The following is a 17357-nucleotide window of genomic DNA, read 5'->3' as shown; positions in this document are numbered from 1 at the left end:
CCTCTCCAGCTCCCTGTACCTGTGCTCTGAAGAGATCGAATACTTTCTAAACTTATCACGAAGAGCAGTGTACTATGCGTGAGATGACGAGGTCATATCCCTCCACCCCCTTATATCTACCTGTATGGACTGAGTAATCTAAGATTGAGAATATCTAAACTGACCAAAAGAATCAGCAAATCTTGTGATGGATGCCATCAAGTCGGCATTTTATGGCTGAGCAGGCTGTGGTGGCATCTCCTATGGGACCTCCTCCTGATCTTCCGGTCTCTTAGCACCCGTGGGCAACCACATGTTGTCAACCAACTCATACCCCATCAACCTCAATGTAACTGATGAGAACATGTCTGCGCTTCTTCTTCTCTTTAGCATGGCAAGGTTTGATCGGGTTACTTCCATCCTCAGGAATAGCCTGTTTAAAATCCCCCCATAGGGCATGATGATTCTATGCCCAATAGTCTTGGCATCATCCATCTTATCATCAAACTGAGCAGGTCAAGTTTCTTTCTAGAGAATAGACACCACATGATAAAGCAATCTAGAAAGGATACATGCACCTGAGATCCTACTTTAGGAAGAATATTGTACATAATCAGATAGTGGACTACCTTGGCCTCTAAGGGGAAGGACCTATAGTTTGGAGGGTGATTGGGGTTTGCATGTGGGTCAGTCCTAACTAAATTTGCAAACGTCTCAATAGAAAACTCTTCCCATTTATCCAAGAGATCACCGAATCAAGGCACTCAAAGTCTCCCCGCCCAATGTCAAGAACATCAGACAAACACTCAGCATCAAATTTGATGTCAGTCTCCACAACCCAAGAATAATATTCGTCCTCATCATTTCCTACATTGGCATAAAATAATCTAACAAAAGTGGGATATTGCCCACTGGGCTAATATATCATAAGTGACTCCCATCCTTGAAATCTAAACATATCCATAATATTGCTGAAATTTTGTTTCATAACCATAAGATCAAGGACCTTACCAAGTATGACCTTTTTGGGATGGAACTCCCTCATGTATCTGATCCTAGCCTGCTCAGAAAGAAACCAGCTGTCCTGAGCGTAGGCAACCTCCTGGGCATCAACACATTCATCTAGCCTGGCCATGGAGGATGGTGGAAGGATTTTTGTTCCTAGAATAAAGATTATAGAGAAGGGCAAAGGAAACAAAGGAAAAGCTCTTAGTTTTGGGGTGAAATTGAGTTTTTTTCACGCGGCTAGTATATATAGGCCCATGAGGTTTGGTCAACCAAGGGGAAGTTTGGTCGACCGAAGCTTCAAATTCTTCACAATCTGTGTATGTTCGGTCAACTGGAGCAAAGGGTAGTCAATCGAAACCTGATGTGATGTTTCAGTTTCCGAGGATTGGTCGACCAAAAGGATTTTGTTCTGAAATGGTTGGTCAACCAAAGAGCATTCGGTTTCGAGTTCGATTGACCAGGGGGTAGACCAAAGTGTGTTCGGTCGACCAAAGTTCATTAGTTCAAAATGAATGGTCGATCGAAGGTTCAAAGTCAACCATATGGTCAACTAAAAGTTTTAGGTCATTTAAGGATGGTCGACCGAACTCAGTCAACTCTTCAATTTTCACCTGATTTTGACCTAATTCTGGCTTTAAGGGAATAACAAATGACTTTTCAGTTAAGGTGGGATCTATTTGTAGGATTTCTAAGCTTAACCCCTTCCCAAACCATCAGTCATCACAACCCACTATGGCTAATTCTGTGATCCAAGGAAGAGTGATTATTTAGATTCAAATTGAGCTCTTCCTCCCTCTTATCCTTTGGAATTAGTTACCATAGTCTCCCACATCATTTCCTTATCTAAACCTCTAGCACTCCTACATAAACAAGCAAAATCGATGTGTCCTAAGCAAGCTTTACGTGTATATGAAGGTTTTTGCTTATTTGTTCTATTTTGTTCAAAAGAGGCATTAGAGTTTTTATAATGGTGGGATTTTAATGATAGACCCCCTTTGAATAGTTTATTTCGTTCGAATCCTAAGGGTTTATCATCTTTTATTTGTTCTTCTATGCAGATGATCCTCATGATTTAATTAATTTTCTTCTTCTCTAGAGCAACTTGATATTCTTTTAATCCACTCAATTTATTTGCTACTTTCTTATTCTCATTCTTCATTATTGCTTTCATTTTATCCATCCTAACTAGAAGCTTATGTTTTTTAGATAAATTTCTCTCTAGTTTTTCATTCAAATACATACTCCTATCTGTCAATTTAGCACACAGTTCATCACAATATTTAATACTAGGAATGTTACAAGAATCAGTGCATGCATCAACATCAGCCAGTATATCACAATATTCAGCAGATGATTCATCACTAGAATATGTTTTACAAGAATCATCACATGCATTAACAACAGAGATATTATTGCATTCAATAGATGATTCAGCATAGAATATATCACAGAATTTTGCATACGAATCATCACAACATGCATCATATGAATTATTGCACAACACAGTAAAAGAGGCAGAGTTGAAATCATATACCTCATTGTCTACCAATGCAATCAGATCATGATTGGCCACTACTTGATCATTTTGTCTTGGAGCATTTGGAGTGGCAATCGCCTTTTCTTGGGTCACTCCATACTTCTTTTCGAGCTCAACCCAGATCTCCCGTGCACTCTTACATGCCACAAACTCGAGAAAAATATCAGAATCTAAAGAACAATACATTAAGTCCATGGCATGTGAATTTGCATGCATCAAACTATTATCATTTTCTACTGGCATACAAATTCCTTTATCAATCACCTGTCAGGCCCTCCAGTCCATTGATTTTATAAAAATGCTCATTCTAATTTTTCAATGGGTGTAGTTAACACTACAAAACAATGGAGGATTGGAAGGTGATTGTCCCTCTTCGAATGGGGATACAACAATGAGAGTCATCCCGATCTTTAGCAAAAACATTTAAGTCAATGCCACGAGGCTCTTATGCCAATTGTTGGAATTGGTGTATTCCCAAGAGGGGGGGTGAATTGGGTATTTAAAAATTTATGCCTAAGTTCAACTAAACTCCACCAGCAGTATAACCACAACCTAGGGTCTGTCTAAATAATCATAAACCTAATCAACACATGTGAAGCATATAATGAATCAAGCATACAACATACATGTGCTGAAAATGAAAATGCATAAAATAAATTGTGGAAAAATAAAATACACGCACGATATGTTATTGGGGTTTGGCCAATACTGCCTACGTCCCCACCTCAAGTTTACAAGTAAGAGGATTCCACTAAGGCTCACTTAACGGGTGGAGTGGCACCTAATACAACACCTTAATAGGATGGTGCACCTAACTTTCCTAACTGGATCAAAGCCAATCTAGGACTTTTCACAGGGCAAGTCTCTCTCTTCAGGCCCACGCCTAAAAAACAACAAATAATTAAATTTGTGTACAAACAAATATGCTTCTTGCACTAAGCAGATATGTTCCACTATGCTCAATCAATTTATGCACTCACATATGATAGGATATTAAACTCAAGTGAGATTTTGTTAATCGATGTGTTGACTCTTAATAATATGTATGTCAATGTGTCTATGTGAGAGTAAGACTTTTTATTTCAAGATAATGTGCTTGTAATGCACATAATCAAAAGGTCTCTATAATCCTTAAGCAAATATCACAATAATGATTTTCAAATGTAAAACACAATAGATAATAGGGTTAAGCTTGCTAAAAAATTTGTCAAAGCACAAAGCAAGCTTATGAATCTTGCAATGAGGATGCAAGTTCTTAAGCCAATAAGAGTTTTTCCCAATACAATATTTATAAATAAAATATTATGGGAAAAACCTTAAGCTGCTCTCCAAAAATCAAAGCACAACCAAATACAAGTGAGGGGGAGTTTGAGCTTGTAGGATGAGTATGACAAACCAATCTCACTCAAAATAAATAAATGAATATAGGAAGTGGATTTTCGCCAAAATTATTTTCAGAGAAATTTGGCTAATCTCAAAACCCTAATCATATCTTAAATTTGCAAATGAGGAGGTATTTATAGAGTTGGGAAGAATTATAGGTGTTGGGGACACGCTAGGTATTTTGGAAAAAGATTAAGTGAGTTTAATTAAAAATAACACAATTTAAACTTGGTAAAAATTGGACAACCCTAGAGGATTGGTCGACCGCTTTTGAGGTTCGGTTGCTCAGTTCTCAGTTCGGTCGACCAAGGTGTTTTTGAACTACAGTGATGGTCGACCGTACTTAAGGCAATTTCAGAACCTCCAAGGTTTAGTTGATCGAGCTAAGTTCGGTTAACCGAAGTTGAACATTCGGTCGATCGAGCCATTTTACTACTGGAAGTTCGGTCGACCAAGGCGTTGGGATTTCCCATGTGCCAGTTCGGTCAACCAGAACGTTGACGCTCATTTTAAGGATGATCGACCAACTAGTCAAACCATTGACCTTGGTGAGGTTCAGTCGACCAATGGTCTTAGTATATTTTGGTTCGGTTGACCGAACATATAAAAATTTGTGCATTTTAGTCCTATTCTTCTTATGAAGTCACCCCTATTCACATCATAATTAATTTTAAGATTGTGGGGGATTTTTCATGCAAAATTTTGGGTCATATGGTCAGTCTAAGGTCTTTGAGCTTATCTGTCCGATCATGCATGCAATGCATTAATTATTACAGACCATTAAAATTTAAATATTACATACCCAAATAAAACTTAATTGAAATACAACAAATAAATATTTTGGGTCTTCAATTTCTTTCCAGTCCATGTGCACCATAAGAAAATTCCAATTGATCCTGCACACAAACTCATCAACCATTAAATACTAAAGTATTTGTCATAATCAAAACAGGATATGACCTATTAGGTCAACAAACGTGTACTAATCTGCTCGTTTGAAGAGCTTTTCATTATACAAGCAAGTTTTTGCTGCTTGTTGTATTTTTTACAATTCACGGATTGAATCGTTGCCTAACGGGAGGGGATTCTCATTAAAGAGTCGAACTCCACCTTTGAGGGAGAGAGGTTATAACTTCACCTAGTAACGAAGTTGGTAAAGGAAATCCTCACAATGGGTTGCTTGGGGCAAGGACGTAAAACAACGGTGTTCAGCTTCTTCTGCCCTACTCTTTTTAATTTTCGAAGGATATTAACTGCGTGCATGTGTTTATTTTCATAAGAACTTACTAAAGATTACATCTTTCTGAATATTACAATTCGTTGAATGTTTGAGATTTTGTTGAAGATTTAAGAACTTGTTGAAAAGGGAAATATTGCTGAAAGTTGTGAACTTGCTGGACATATCATTGTAATTAAATATATATCAGATTATTTGATTAAAAAATGGATTTGAAAAAATTAGAAAGGATTACAACACTGAATTTGCAAGTAAATATTTTGAGAAGTTAATAATTGTGAATTGATTTTCATATTTTTACATATGTGCTTAAGTTAAACAAGTGACATACAAAAATCAATTTTTGAAAGAAAAAATTTTTGCTGCTGAAATTCAAATCTTAATATTAGTTGTTTCATTGAGGCATAAATCAAATCACCGAATTTATTCTTGAGTACATTGTTGTGAGTCTCCTTGAATCAAGCTGAAAGTTCTACTTCAAACAAGTGCTTAATTGAATGTGTTATCGTATATTGTAAATTCATATTGTGTATTAATTCCTATATTCATATCTAATGACTTGTGATTTACATAGTTTTGACTGCTGCATATATATATATATATATATATATATATATATATATATATTCATATTGGAAGATAGAATAGCTAAGGGTTAAAGTAAATAAATTCTACAAATAATTTTTAAAGAACCCAATTCACCCCCTCTCTTGGGATTACATCCTAATTTCACCTTCATTTCTTCCCACGTATCAATAGGCCTTTCATGGTTTCTCCTCCTGCTCATCACAAGTTGATCCCACCATATAATAGCATAGTCAATAAACTCAATGACAGTGAGTTTTACCTTTTTCTCCTCGAAGTAGTTGTTGCACTAAAAAATCAACTCCACCTTCTTCTCCCATTCCAAATACGCTTTAGGATCATTTTTCCCTTGTAACTATGGTATCTTCATTTTGATGTTTTCTAGGTTTCTATCAGCCCCATTTAGCCATATCGGATCTCTTTGGAAACCTCTACCATGCATTTCTCCCCTTGGCATGAACCTGCCCTCACCTTTCAATGAAGCTTGATCCTCTTCATCTTCGAACTCATCCTCGTGGTTGTCAACAAAACCATCCACGTACGAACACCTTTCTTGCCTTCTAGCATTAGGGACTCTTTGGGGATGCCCCTCATGCCAAGTAGCAATAACAACATTTTTCCTATCCATCTAATCCTGAATCTCATTAAACACCACATCCATGCATTCAAATTGTTGTTGCATAGCCTGCAACACGAAGGACGACTCCTCCATTCCTTCTTTGTTTGATGTGTTGCCCATGGAAAACATATTTTTGAACTGTAGAAAAGTGCTAGAAATAATTCCTCACAACACTCCCTCACGTGTTTACGCTCAAATTATGTCACTCACACTCGTGTTTCACTCTTAAATTGGCTTTTTCTCGATATTAGTCTCACACTCTCTTGCCTTTTTCCACTCATAGCTTCCCCTTTTCAATTCTTTACTAAACTAATAAACTTGATCAAGGAATTCAACTCGTAGTATTTAAACCAATAATGACGACAATAAAATATTATAGAAACAACAAATCAATGGAAGAGGACAAAAATCATTTTTTTTAGAGAACTAAAACTACAAAAGTCACAATTCAAGAAAAAATTAACTTTGATAAGTACAGTGAATGATAGTATTTGTTGCTTCAGTATCACCTTTTTTTTTCTTTTGTTTTTGTTTTCTTTTCTTTTTAGATGTCACTTTTTTTTTTCTCAAACTTGAAGCACAACGCAAAACAAAAACAAGGAATAATGAACACAAATGGAACAAGATAGGATGATAACAAGAAACAAAAGATAAAAGAATAGCAAACCTGATTTTAAAGCCTAAGCTCTGATACCAAATGATGCAAATCTCAACCGACACGCTTTGAGACCCAACAAACAATATTGGAATACTTTCCCAAGAAAGCTAAAATTCATATTTTTGATAGAAAATCTCAACTCAACGTTTTTAAATGAAACATGAACCGAAGGTATAAAGTAACAAATCTCGACCCAATGATTATAATTGAATCACGAATCAGAGGTATAAAGTTTGAACGCCATAAGGAAGAATCATTGATAATTTCACAAGTTCTCTAAAAAACCAATAAAAGAGACAAACCTCATGTTTTTATTTTAAATTCTATTCCATCTCCCCTCACAATGAGTGCATGTTGTTTATAAAACATTGGCTGAAAATAAGACTCAAAATATTAAAACTGATTAGCCCCTTTTCAGCCTTGCACGCCCGCTATAAGGAAAGGAAACTAACATGGTTCCAAAATAAGAAAGTAGATAAAAAGGACAGAAAATAGAAGCCTAAAATTAACACTAATTTGGTCTGAAATTAGAAGCTCCTCCATGCCAATAATAGATTGTAATAGGAAAGGATTCATGCCTAAGGTAGGTCTGAAATAGGCAAGTCAATCATCCAATTAATTGGTATGGAATTGGAAATTCAGTTCGCCAATTAATTGGTCTGAAATTAGAAAGTAATCAACCATTTTCTCCTTCTAATTCCACGCCCACTTAGGCCATAATCAATTATAATCCATGCCATTTCTAAGGAAATTATAGCCATTAATCCACGCCATTGCTAAGGAAATTACGACCAATTAAGAAAGATTAGCCCCATCAATAGCTTGGATTAAGTTTATTATGCCTTCATCTTCCTTTGGGCCAAGCTTGGAATGCCCCATTTTAGAATTAGCCCAAATCTCTTAAATCAGCCCATTAAGTGCTTCTTTGATCTTCTTGGATCTTACTTTAGTAATAGGCCAATTGGAACATGCAATGGATCCTTTAATGGTGCTTGTTGATTCTCAACACGTAGGCTTCGCACAGGTGCACAAAACACCCCTACTCAGATTGCATACTGTAATGGGTTAGCATTGAGGATTCCCTAGCTCAACTTGAGCATAGTGGTGGCAGTCTAGGAACCTTCCATCATCAAGAGATAAAGCTCACACTTTTTGTGAATATTTTAAGAAACCACCACACAGTAACGTGGGTGTGAATACTATATTTATAATTACAAAGAATAATTACAATTAAATGATACCATATATATAATGGAAACTAATTTCCTATAATGAATGAGATATCTACAATCATAGGTGTCAATGCAACTATATTTGGGAAGTCTTGGTGGAATAAGCTATATGATCCTCAACACTCCCCCTCAAGTTGGAGTAGATAGTGATCATACTCAACTTGCTCTGTAAATGGTTGAATTGTGTGTGTCTGAGTGCTTTTATGAATAAATCCGCAGGCTGCTAACTTGTGGGTATGTGAATAGTTTGAATAACTTGGTTTTGGATCTTCTCTCATACAAGATGGCAATCGATCTCTATATGCTTTGTTCACTCGTGGAAAACTGGATTAGATGCGATGTGAATAGCAACTTTATTATCACAATACAACTTGATTGGTTGTGGGAGAGCTATTTGGAGATCTGTCAAAATTTGCTTTAACCAAATAATTTCACAACAGGTTGATGCCATAGAGCGGTATTCTGCTTCAGTTGAGGATCGTGAAATTATCGTTTGCTTCTTGGTTTTCCAAGAGATCAGTGATTTTCTTAGTAAAATACAGTACCCAGTAACAGATCGTTGAATATCTCTGCACTGAGCCAAATTGGCATCACAAAATGCATGTAATTGAATACCATTAGAAGCTGACAAAAGAATTCCTTGCCCAAACAACTGTTTGAGATAGCGCAAAACCTGACATGCTGCATCCAAGTGGGAAGTTCGAGGCTTATCCATGAACTGGCTCAATGTGTGCAATGCATATGCCAAATCTGGTCCAGTGATAGTCAAATATATCAGTTTCCCAACCAGTCTTCGATATGAAGCTGGATTCAAGTTAAGTTTGTCATCCGTCTCACTAAGTGTCAGGTTTGGTTCCATTGGTAGATTACATGGTTTAGCCCCAAGGAAACCAGTCTCCTCAAGTATCTCCAAGGCATTTTTCCTTTGTGATAGGAAAATTCCAATTTTGGAACGAGCCACCTCTATCCCTAGAAAGTATTTCAAGGGGCCAAGATCCTTCAATTTGAAGCATTCTCCCAAGTGTTTCATAAGCCCGTTGATCTGTTCCAAGTTGTTTTCTGCCAAATAAATAATGTCAACATAGACCAAGACAATGGTGAAACTTGTTTCGTGAGATGGGATGAACATAAAGTAATCTACTTTAGATTGCTTATAACCGACATTGATTAAGTGTGAAAGATAATTAAGCATACCAATGTCTGGATGCTTGTTTGAGACCGTATAGAGACTTGTTAAGCTTGCAGATTCTGGTCTCCCCCTTTTGTCCAAAACCAGGAGGAAGATGCATGTAGACATCTTCATCGAGATCACCATGCAGAAAAGCATTATTAACATCAAGCTAAAAGAGGTTCCAATTGTGGGCAGCAGCAAGAGCGAGGACAGTGCGAACAGTGACCATCTTGGCTACAGGGGCAAAAGTTTTAGTGTAATCAATCCCTTGCTTTTGGTTGTACCCTTTGGCAACAAGGCAAGCCTTGTAACGTTCTATAGATCCATCAAGATTGTGTTTGATTTTGTACACCCATTTTCAGCAATTGGGTCATTTGTGGAGTGGAAGAGGAGTCAAAGTCCAAGTGTGATTGGCTTCCAAGGCATTAATCTCAGCACGCATGGTAGCACGCCACTTGGGATCCTACATGGCTTGCCAAAAAGACTAGGGTTCTTTTGCAATGAAGATAGCAGTGGTGAAAGCACAGTGTGTAGAAGAAAGGAATCATAAGAAAGAAAATTAGAAAGAGGATAAGAAGTACCTAAAGAATGGACCACTGCCAAGTCAGATGATGGGATAGGACGAGAAGGGAGTGCTTGGTCAACATGGTAATCCCGTAGCTAGGCAGGCGGCTAAACTGCACGTGTGGATCGTCAAACAGGGACCATTGGAGCATTAGAAGGGGAATAAAGAGGAGGTGAGCCAGGAAGTGTCTGGGTAGGGTTGGTGGAGAGGAGATCTGGAGAGTTAAGAGGTTGTGGTAAGACGGAATAGGATGTTTCAAAAGGGGTGTGGCTAAATGGAAATTGATCCTCATGGAAGATCACATCACGGGAGACAAAGGTTTTTTGAGTGGCAAGATCATATAATGCATAACCCTTTTGTCCGTAGGGATATCCAATGAAGGCACAATGAATGGCACGAGGGTCAAATTTAGAAGGGTGGCAGAAGTGAGTGGAGGCATAACAGAGACACCCAAATACTCGAAGGTGGTGATATATAGGTGAGGTGTTGTAGAGTTTTTCATAGTGAGATTTCCCTCCCAAAAGAGGAGTAGGTGTTTTGTTGATCAAATAAGTGGTAGTAAGAAGAGCATGACCCCAAAATTCTTTGGGCATGTTGGTCTGAAATAGAAGAGCGCGGGCAACATTCAAAAGATGACAATGTTTACGTTCTGCAACCCCGTTTTGTTGAGGAGTGGAAACACAACTAATTTGATGCGCAATGCCCTTTTTAGAGTAAAATGATGGAATGTTGAATTCAAAACCATTGTCACTGCGCACAATTTTGATTGTATGGTTAAATTGATTTTCGATGAGTCAAATAAATTTTTGGAGAAGAGAACGAGTCTCTGACTTATGACGCATTAAATAGACCCAACTACATCGAGTGAAATCATCAACAATGGTCAAGAAAAATTGTGCCCCAACGAGTGATGGAACATTGTAACGCCCCCAAATGTCAACATGTATTAATTGAAAAGGTACAGTAGAAGAAATAGAACTTGAAGGAAATTCAAGACGTGTTTGTTTAGCCAATGGGCAAATGGAACATGGATCTAAACTAGAACAAATGTCTAAAATATGTTGTGAAAGTAAAGGCAAGACTTTATTGGATAAATGACCGAGTCGGCGATGCCAGAGTTGGGAATTCGATGTAGCCACCTGGCAAAGTGCAGGAGATGGCTTGCAAAAGTAGTACAACCCATCCTTCTCAGTGCCCTGTCCAATCATCCTCATCGAGTGTAGGTCCTGAATAAAACACAGGTGAGTAGAAAAAATAATTAAGCAATTGAGATTTTGACATAACAGGTGAACAAAAATAAGGTTGAACTGAAAGGAACACAAATAACATTTTGCAAAATAAGGGAAGGAGAGAAAACAATGGATCCAATATGTGTTACCATAGCATAAGAACCATCAAGGAGTCGTACTGTGCAACCAGAAATAGGAATAGAATAGGTTAAGTCAGTGGGAAAGCGCACCATGTGATCAGTGGCTCCATTGTCAAGAATCCAAAGACTTTCAGAAGAATGAGGGGAGAATATACCTGATAGAGACTCAGTAGTACCTATGTGGTTTGCCAGAGGTGATGACTAGGAGTGGAGCAGGCTAAAAGTTGTTGGCATTGATCCGGAGTAAAAGGAAGACTACTAGTGGACGAATTGTTGTTAGCAGAAGAGACCTGGTCTGCACATGGCTTGGAATTCAAGCTAGCTTTACGGGGTCTAGATAGGAACGCATTGATGAAATAGTAGTGATCCACAGTATGACCTTCTTTGTGACAGTGAGTACACTTTGGTCTGGGCTTGCGGAACGGCTTACCATCTTTTGGTGTGGGGAGAATACCTTTTGCAACTAATGCAAACCCATCAACAGGGGAAGTAGTTTGGATGTTCCGTTGACAATCTTTTTGAAGGACTAAACTATAGATGCGGTTGATCATGGGCAAAGGATCCATCAAGAGAATCTGGCTGCGAATCGCACCATAGGAGTCATTATTTATAAGAAGCTTCATGGTGCACTGGTACTGTTGGTATGGAGCAACATCTCCCTTAAAGAGATTAGACTGAAGAGACAACAGTTCATCCCATAGCAAATTCAGGCTTGTAAAATAGGTGGCCACAAACGTATTTCCTTGAACAAGATTATGGATTTCTTGTTCAAGATGGTACATCCTAGGACCATTAACTTGAGAAAATCGTTCTTCAAATCTATCCAAATATCTTGAGCAAGATCACAAAAGAGAACACTAGCAAAAATTTCTTTTGAAAGGGAGTTAAGAAGTCATGCTTTTACCATGTTATTGCAACTATTCCATTGTCGATACTCAACAGAAGATGTCTTGGATGGCTTGGATATGGTACCATCAATAAAGCCGACTTTGTTCTTGGTGCTAAGTGCAATGACCATGGATTGACTCCATGTATTGTAATTAGTTTCAGTCAAGAGATTGGAAACCAAGACGATGCCAAGATTGTCGAAATTACTGAGATAATAAATGACTTGGATCATCAAAATTGTTGGTGCGTGCAATGTTGGCAGCCATGGAGCAAATAGAAAAGGTTTGATTTTTTTTTATTTTTTTTTTTGAGAAATGTAAAATTAGTGGGAGCAGTTCTGCGTGTAGCTTAAAAGAGGTGTCAAAGAGCAGAAGCACGAGTCCTTCTCTGGCCTCAAGATTGTTTAGGTCTTGGTGGTTGCTCTCCTTTGTAGGTTACTATGGTGGCAATCTGATATCTCTCACTTGCAAGATCGGACTGGAGACACAGACGAGCACCGAAGAACTCTGCAGAGAAGATCTGCACGATGATCTGATATACGTTTCTGGAATTTGGATTCGTGAGGGAGCTTGATCCGTGAGCGAGATTGATCCACCTGTGGAGCAGCTGCAAGCCTGGAACTGTGGAGTGGAGAGTGGATTGCAGCAGCAGTGCACCAGCAGGAGGCAGCCAGAGCAGCGACCCGTAGGAGCAAGAATAAGTCGATGCCGGAGAGATCGGAAATGAAGCATGGAACGGAAGCAACAGCGGCGAGCAAAGGGACCGGCGATGGTGGGAGATTGATTACAGGGATGCGAGGGAGGTGGTGTTCAGGGCAGCTCTTCAATATGGGATCTTAAGCGAATGATTTAATCAAAAATCATTAATGTTTTGTTTAATTTTTATTTTTATCTAAAATTAATTTTTTTAACGTTTTGAGATACAAAAATAAATTTATCAAGAGCTTCCTTTTGAGATTACACTAGTTCTTCTTTTTTTTTTTTTTTTTTTCTTTCTTCATTTTTCATATCTGAATTCATATTTTCTCGTTGACAGAATTAAATTTCAAAATTAACACTAACTATAAATTGACAAATTATGTAAACAAATAAAAATGAATTTAATAAATCTATAGAAATAATATATTGAAACAATATAACCTAATTATTATTATTATTGCAAATCGATCGGCGAGTGAGGCTTTAAAGATATCGAATTCTTGCCGAATACAACGCTCTAACCTCAAAGCTTCCAAAATTTAAGAAAAAATAGAAAAAAAAAAATTCAAAGTGAAAATAATAGAAAAATAATGCACAAACATTAAAATCAAAATTATGATTGATGAAAATTACAGAGAATCGGAGGCTCAAAAATGATGAACACAATAGCCGGAGCAAAAATCATAGAGAGACCAAGAAATGAGAGTGAGAGAGTGTGAGAGATGAGAGTAATAGATAGTTAGAAATATAATAAGTTGTCAGTAGGGAAGTCAATGAGACTTGAAAAAAAAAAAAGAATTAAATTGTATTTATTTGTTAGTTAGGAAGTCAATGTATGGGAAGAGAACATAATAAATAATGTTAACATTATTTAATAAAAAAAAATTTAAGACCCCAAAAATATATTATTATATTAAAAAGAATTGGGGGGGCCCTAGGCGAACACCTCAATCGCCTAAAGGAGGAGCCAGCCCTAGTGGTGTTCATCGGGGACGAAGTAGATCTGCTGTCGGGAATTAGGCTGGTTGTAGAGAGGATCTGCTGCAACTATATTGGCGAAACAGAACAGTAGGGAAGGAGGTGTAGATTCAGAAACAGGTCACGCTGAGGAAGAACGGTGACAAAGAACGAGAGTGGTAACGGCTAGAGACACGTGAGGCAAAGCGGTAGAGGAAGGATCGTGTTTGCACCGTCTGCAAACTGGAAAACGACAGCAAGGGGAAGCTGGAAAGAAAAAAAAAATATCTACGTTGGAAGGAAAAAGAAAGGAACAAAATGAATATTTTGAGACCACCACACATTAACGTGGGTATGAATACTATATTTATAATTATAAAAAATAATTATAATTAAATGATACTGTATATATAATGGAAACTAATTTCCTATAATGAATGAGATATCTACAATCATAGGTCAATGCAACTATATTTGGGAAGTCTTGGTAGAATGAGCGATCCTCAACACTTGTTCAACTGTAAGTTCCATGATATAGGATTTAGCCTTGAAGATGATTCTCAGTTAGAAAACCTACAAAAGCGGGATATAAGCCTCGATCTTCTACATGAAAATGTGAGTTTGTATTGGTTTGTTTATCTCTTTGCTTGAATCCTATGTGATTGTGATTTTTTTTCCCCTCTCGGTAAGGTGGAGCCTAGGGAGCATCTCATAAAAGCTAGGGAACTTTCACCAAGTCCCACCATATCTTACACCACAAGTGCTCAACCTATTATGAGCACTACCATCCATCTCTTCAGCTAGGGGCACACCCCACTTATATGGGCTTAGTTCGTGGGCACCTATCTATCGACCTCATAAACAACCTACAATTCATATTGAATGCATTCATGAAGCATGCTGAATCTTTTAGCACTCCGCTAGTTACGCTCAACCTAAGCACCTATTTATTCCTTCCTAAAGTTCATGTCCATTAAATGAGCTTATAAATAGCATGAGTTGAGCACACATAAGGAAGTTTCTAACTAAGCATAAGTAGATGCTTGCAGATTGAGCACAAATAGATAGACGCCCCAGATTGTGGCAAAATAATGATCTCATAGTAGGATGCTCTAAAATTGATCATGGACTTTTGGATTGATACTCACAGACTAAGCCTAGAAGGATTAAGCATGACTTGGTGTTCATGAGTGCATAGATGATCGACACATTGAGCACGGACGGTTGATGCCCACAAATGATTACCTAAGCTGAGAAGCTGAAAATTTAAAAAAAAAAAAAAGATTTTACATATTGAGCATGAACTAGTGGAAGGAATAAAAGGGAGCTTAGGTTGAGCATAGCTAAAGGAGTGCTAAAGGATTGAGCATGAGCACCGAGTTCTTGCGGATGGAGTGTTCATAGCAAAGTCCTACTAATCGGTGAATGGGCAGACAAAGTGCCTACAAATTGATGTCCTTGTTCTATTTGATAAATGGCAAAGAAGTGATAGCTCTCATGAGGCCGTAGTCTCCACATGGGTACACAAAACACCCTACTCAGATTGAACCCTTTTCTATTTGAGGATTGGGGATTCACTAGCTTAATTGGAGCAAAGTGGTGGTTGTCTAGGGAAACTGCCATCCTTAATAGATAAAGACGTTGTCACTTGATAAATCCTACGTTCAATGTTGTAGGATTTTAGCCTTGGGGATGATTCCTCTACTAGAAAACCTACTATGGAGGGATAGAAGCCTCTACCTTCTCCATGAAAATTTTAGTTTGTATTAGTTTGTTTCTCTTTGCTCAAATCCAATGTGAATATGACTTGTTAAACCTTTCGGTAAGGTCTAGCCTAAGGAACTTCCCATAAAAGCTCGAGAACTTATAACAAGTCCATCCATATATTACACCTCATGTGCTAGAGTTTATGAGTATCTACTATCCATCTCTTTAGCTAGGGACACACCCCTCTCATCTGGGCTAAATCTATGGGCATTTATCCATTGTCATTCATATTGAATCTATGAGCACTCATGAAACCATGCTCAATTTTTTAGCATCTATCCATTTACCCCTTATTCTAAAAACACTTTGTTGTGAACACTCCATCTACAAGCTATGTTTAGCCAAAGCATTTGTTTATTTAGTTCATGCTCAATATATGGGCATCTGTTTTTCAGCTTCCATGCTCAAGTACTCATTTGTGGGCATCAATTGGCCATGCTCAATCTGTGGGTATCCACACTCATGAGCTTTGCGCTTATCCATGCAGGCTTAGTCTGTGAGCATCAAGCCAGAAGTGTGGATATAGGTCCATCCCATGACGCTTCGTGGACAAGACCGCAGTTGTATATATGAGCCTCATTATTAGACATTAACACACACACTATACTTCTTGTATATGGATTTTATGATGTGAATATACTAACTAAATTTTGTTCTATACTGCAGACTGACATACTGCAGAAGGTAGATATGATCTCTCCAGATCCTTCAGTACAGGGATTGGTGAGGACTGGATTAAGGATTATCCACGAGGATGGAGATGGGCACATGTACCTCGACCTCACTCACCTACACGACAACTAGTACGAGGAGGACATGCTCCACATACGGATAGTGGTTCACAGAGCCAATCTGGTGAATCGTTTGTAGAGCCGCCTGCCGTATAGAGTGAGGACGTGTTTGACCCATCAACACCACATAACTATTCGACGGGAGCTGACATTGCCAAGTCGAACAGTAGCAGACCATATTCTGGAGATGTTTCTTCATCCTCCCGACCTTCAGGTTTGAGTATGTCTCACAAAAACGGGGGCAGCAGATCAAATGGGGATGACTAGCAAGGAGAGGGCGGACACATACGGCAACCATGCCGACAACAAATACCACCTTCGTGTGGCACTTGAACATTCATGGTTGTATATATACTTTAGGGCCTATATTGTGTAGTACATTTTATGTATTAATGTTTATGGCCTCATTGCATCATTTTTGTAAAACTGGAAATGTTTATTTGTCGTTCCCTAATATGTATATGTAATTGGAAAATACTGCTTGCACAGTATAAGTGCATATAGCTGTGTATAAAAGTTATGAAAATACTATGATCGATTGCCCATGAAAATGGTTTCCTTTGAACAGGTGCGAGTATGGATGGATTTACCCAATTTTAAGAGGAGACAGCCAAAATTTTTGCAGAAGTTCGATATAATATGAATGTATAATGTATGAAAATTGTGAAAATGCTGTTATCGATTGCTAATAAAAATTACTTTCTTTTAACAGGTGCAAACATGGATGGATATACTCGATTTTAAGAGGAGACTGCCAAAATTTTTTATATTTTTTTCAATTATTCTTTTGTACTTGGGTGGCATCGCCTTCATGCCTTTTCTCCATATTTAATAAGTTGTCCCTTTGCTGATAATAAATATAATTGTAAAATAATAATAATAATAATAATAATAATAATAATAATTACTATTA

General features: G+C 37.8%; 1 protein-coding gene across 1 annotated transcript; it reads right to left on the bottom strand.

Annotated features, from left to right (window-relative positions):
* Positions 1-8548: 8548 nt before the first annotated feature.
* On the bottom strand, positions 8549-9541 carry LOC131153832 (uncharacterized mitochondrial protein AtMg00810-like). The gene has a single exon (XM_058106284.1). The coding sequence runs from the start codon at positions 9539-9541 to the stop codon at positions 8549-8551; it is 993 nt and encodes a 330-aa protein (XP_057962267.1).
* Positions 9542-17357: the final 7816 nt, after the last annotated feature.

The sequence above is a fragment of the Malania oleifera genome, chromosome 4, assembly GCF_029873635.1.
Source record: "Malania oleifera isolate guangnan ecotype guangnan chromosome 4, ASM2987363v1, whole genome shotgun sequence".
NCBI classification, from domain to species: domain Eukaryota; kingdom Viridiplantae; phylum Streptophyta; class Magnoliopsida; order Santalales; family Ximeniaceae; genus Malania; species Malania oleifera.
Note: the sequence above shows the minus strand (reverse complement) of the source record. Positions and strands in the feature narration are given on the sequence as shown.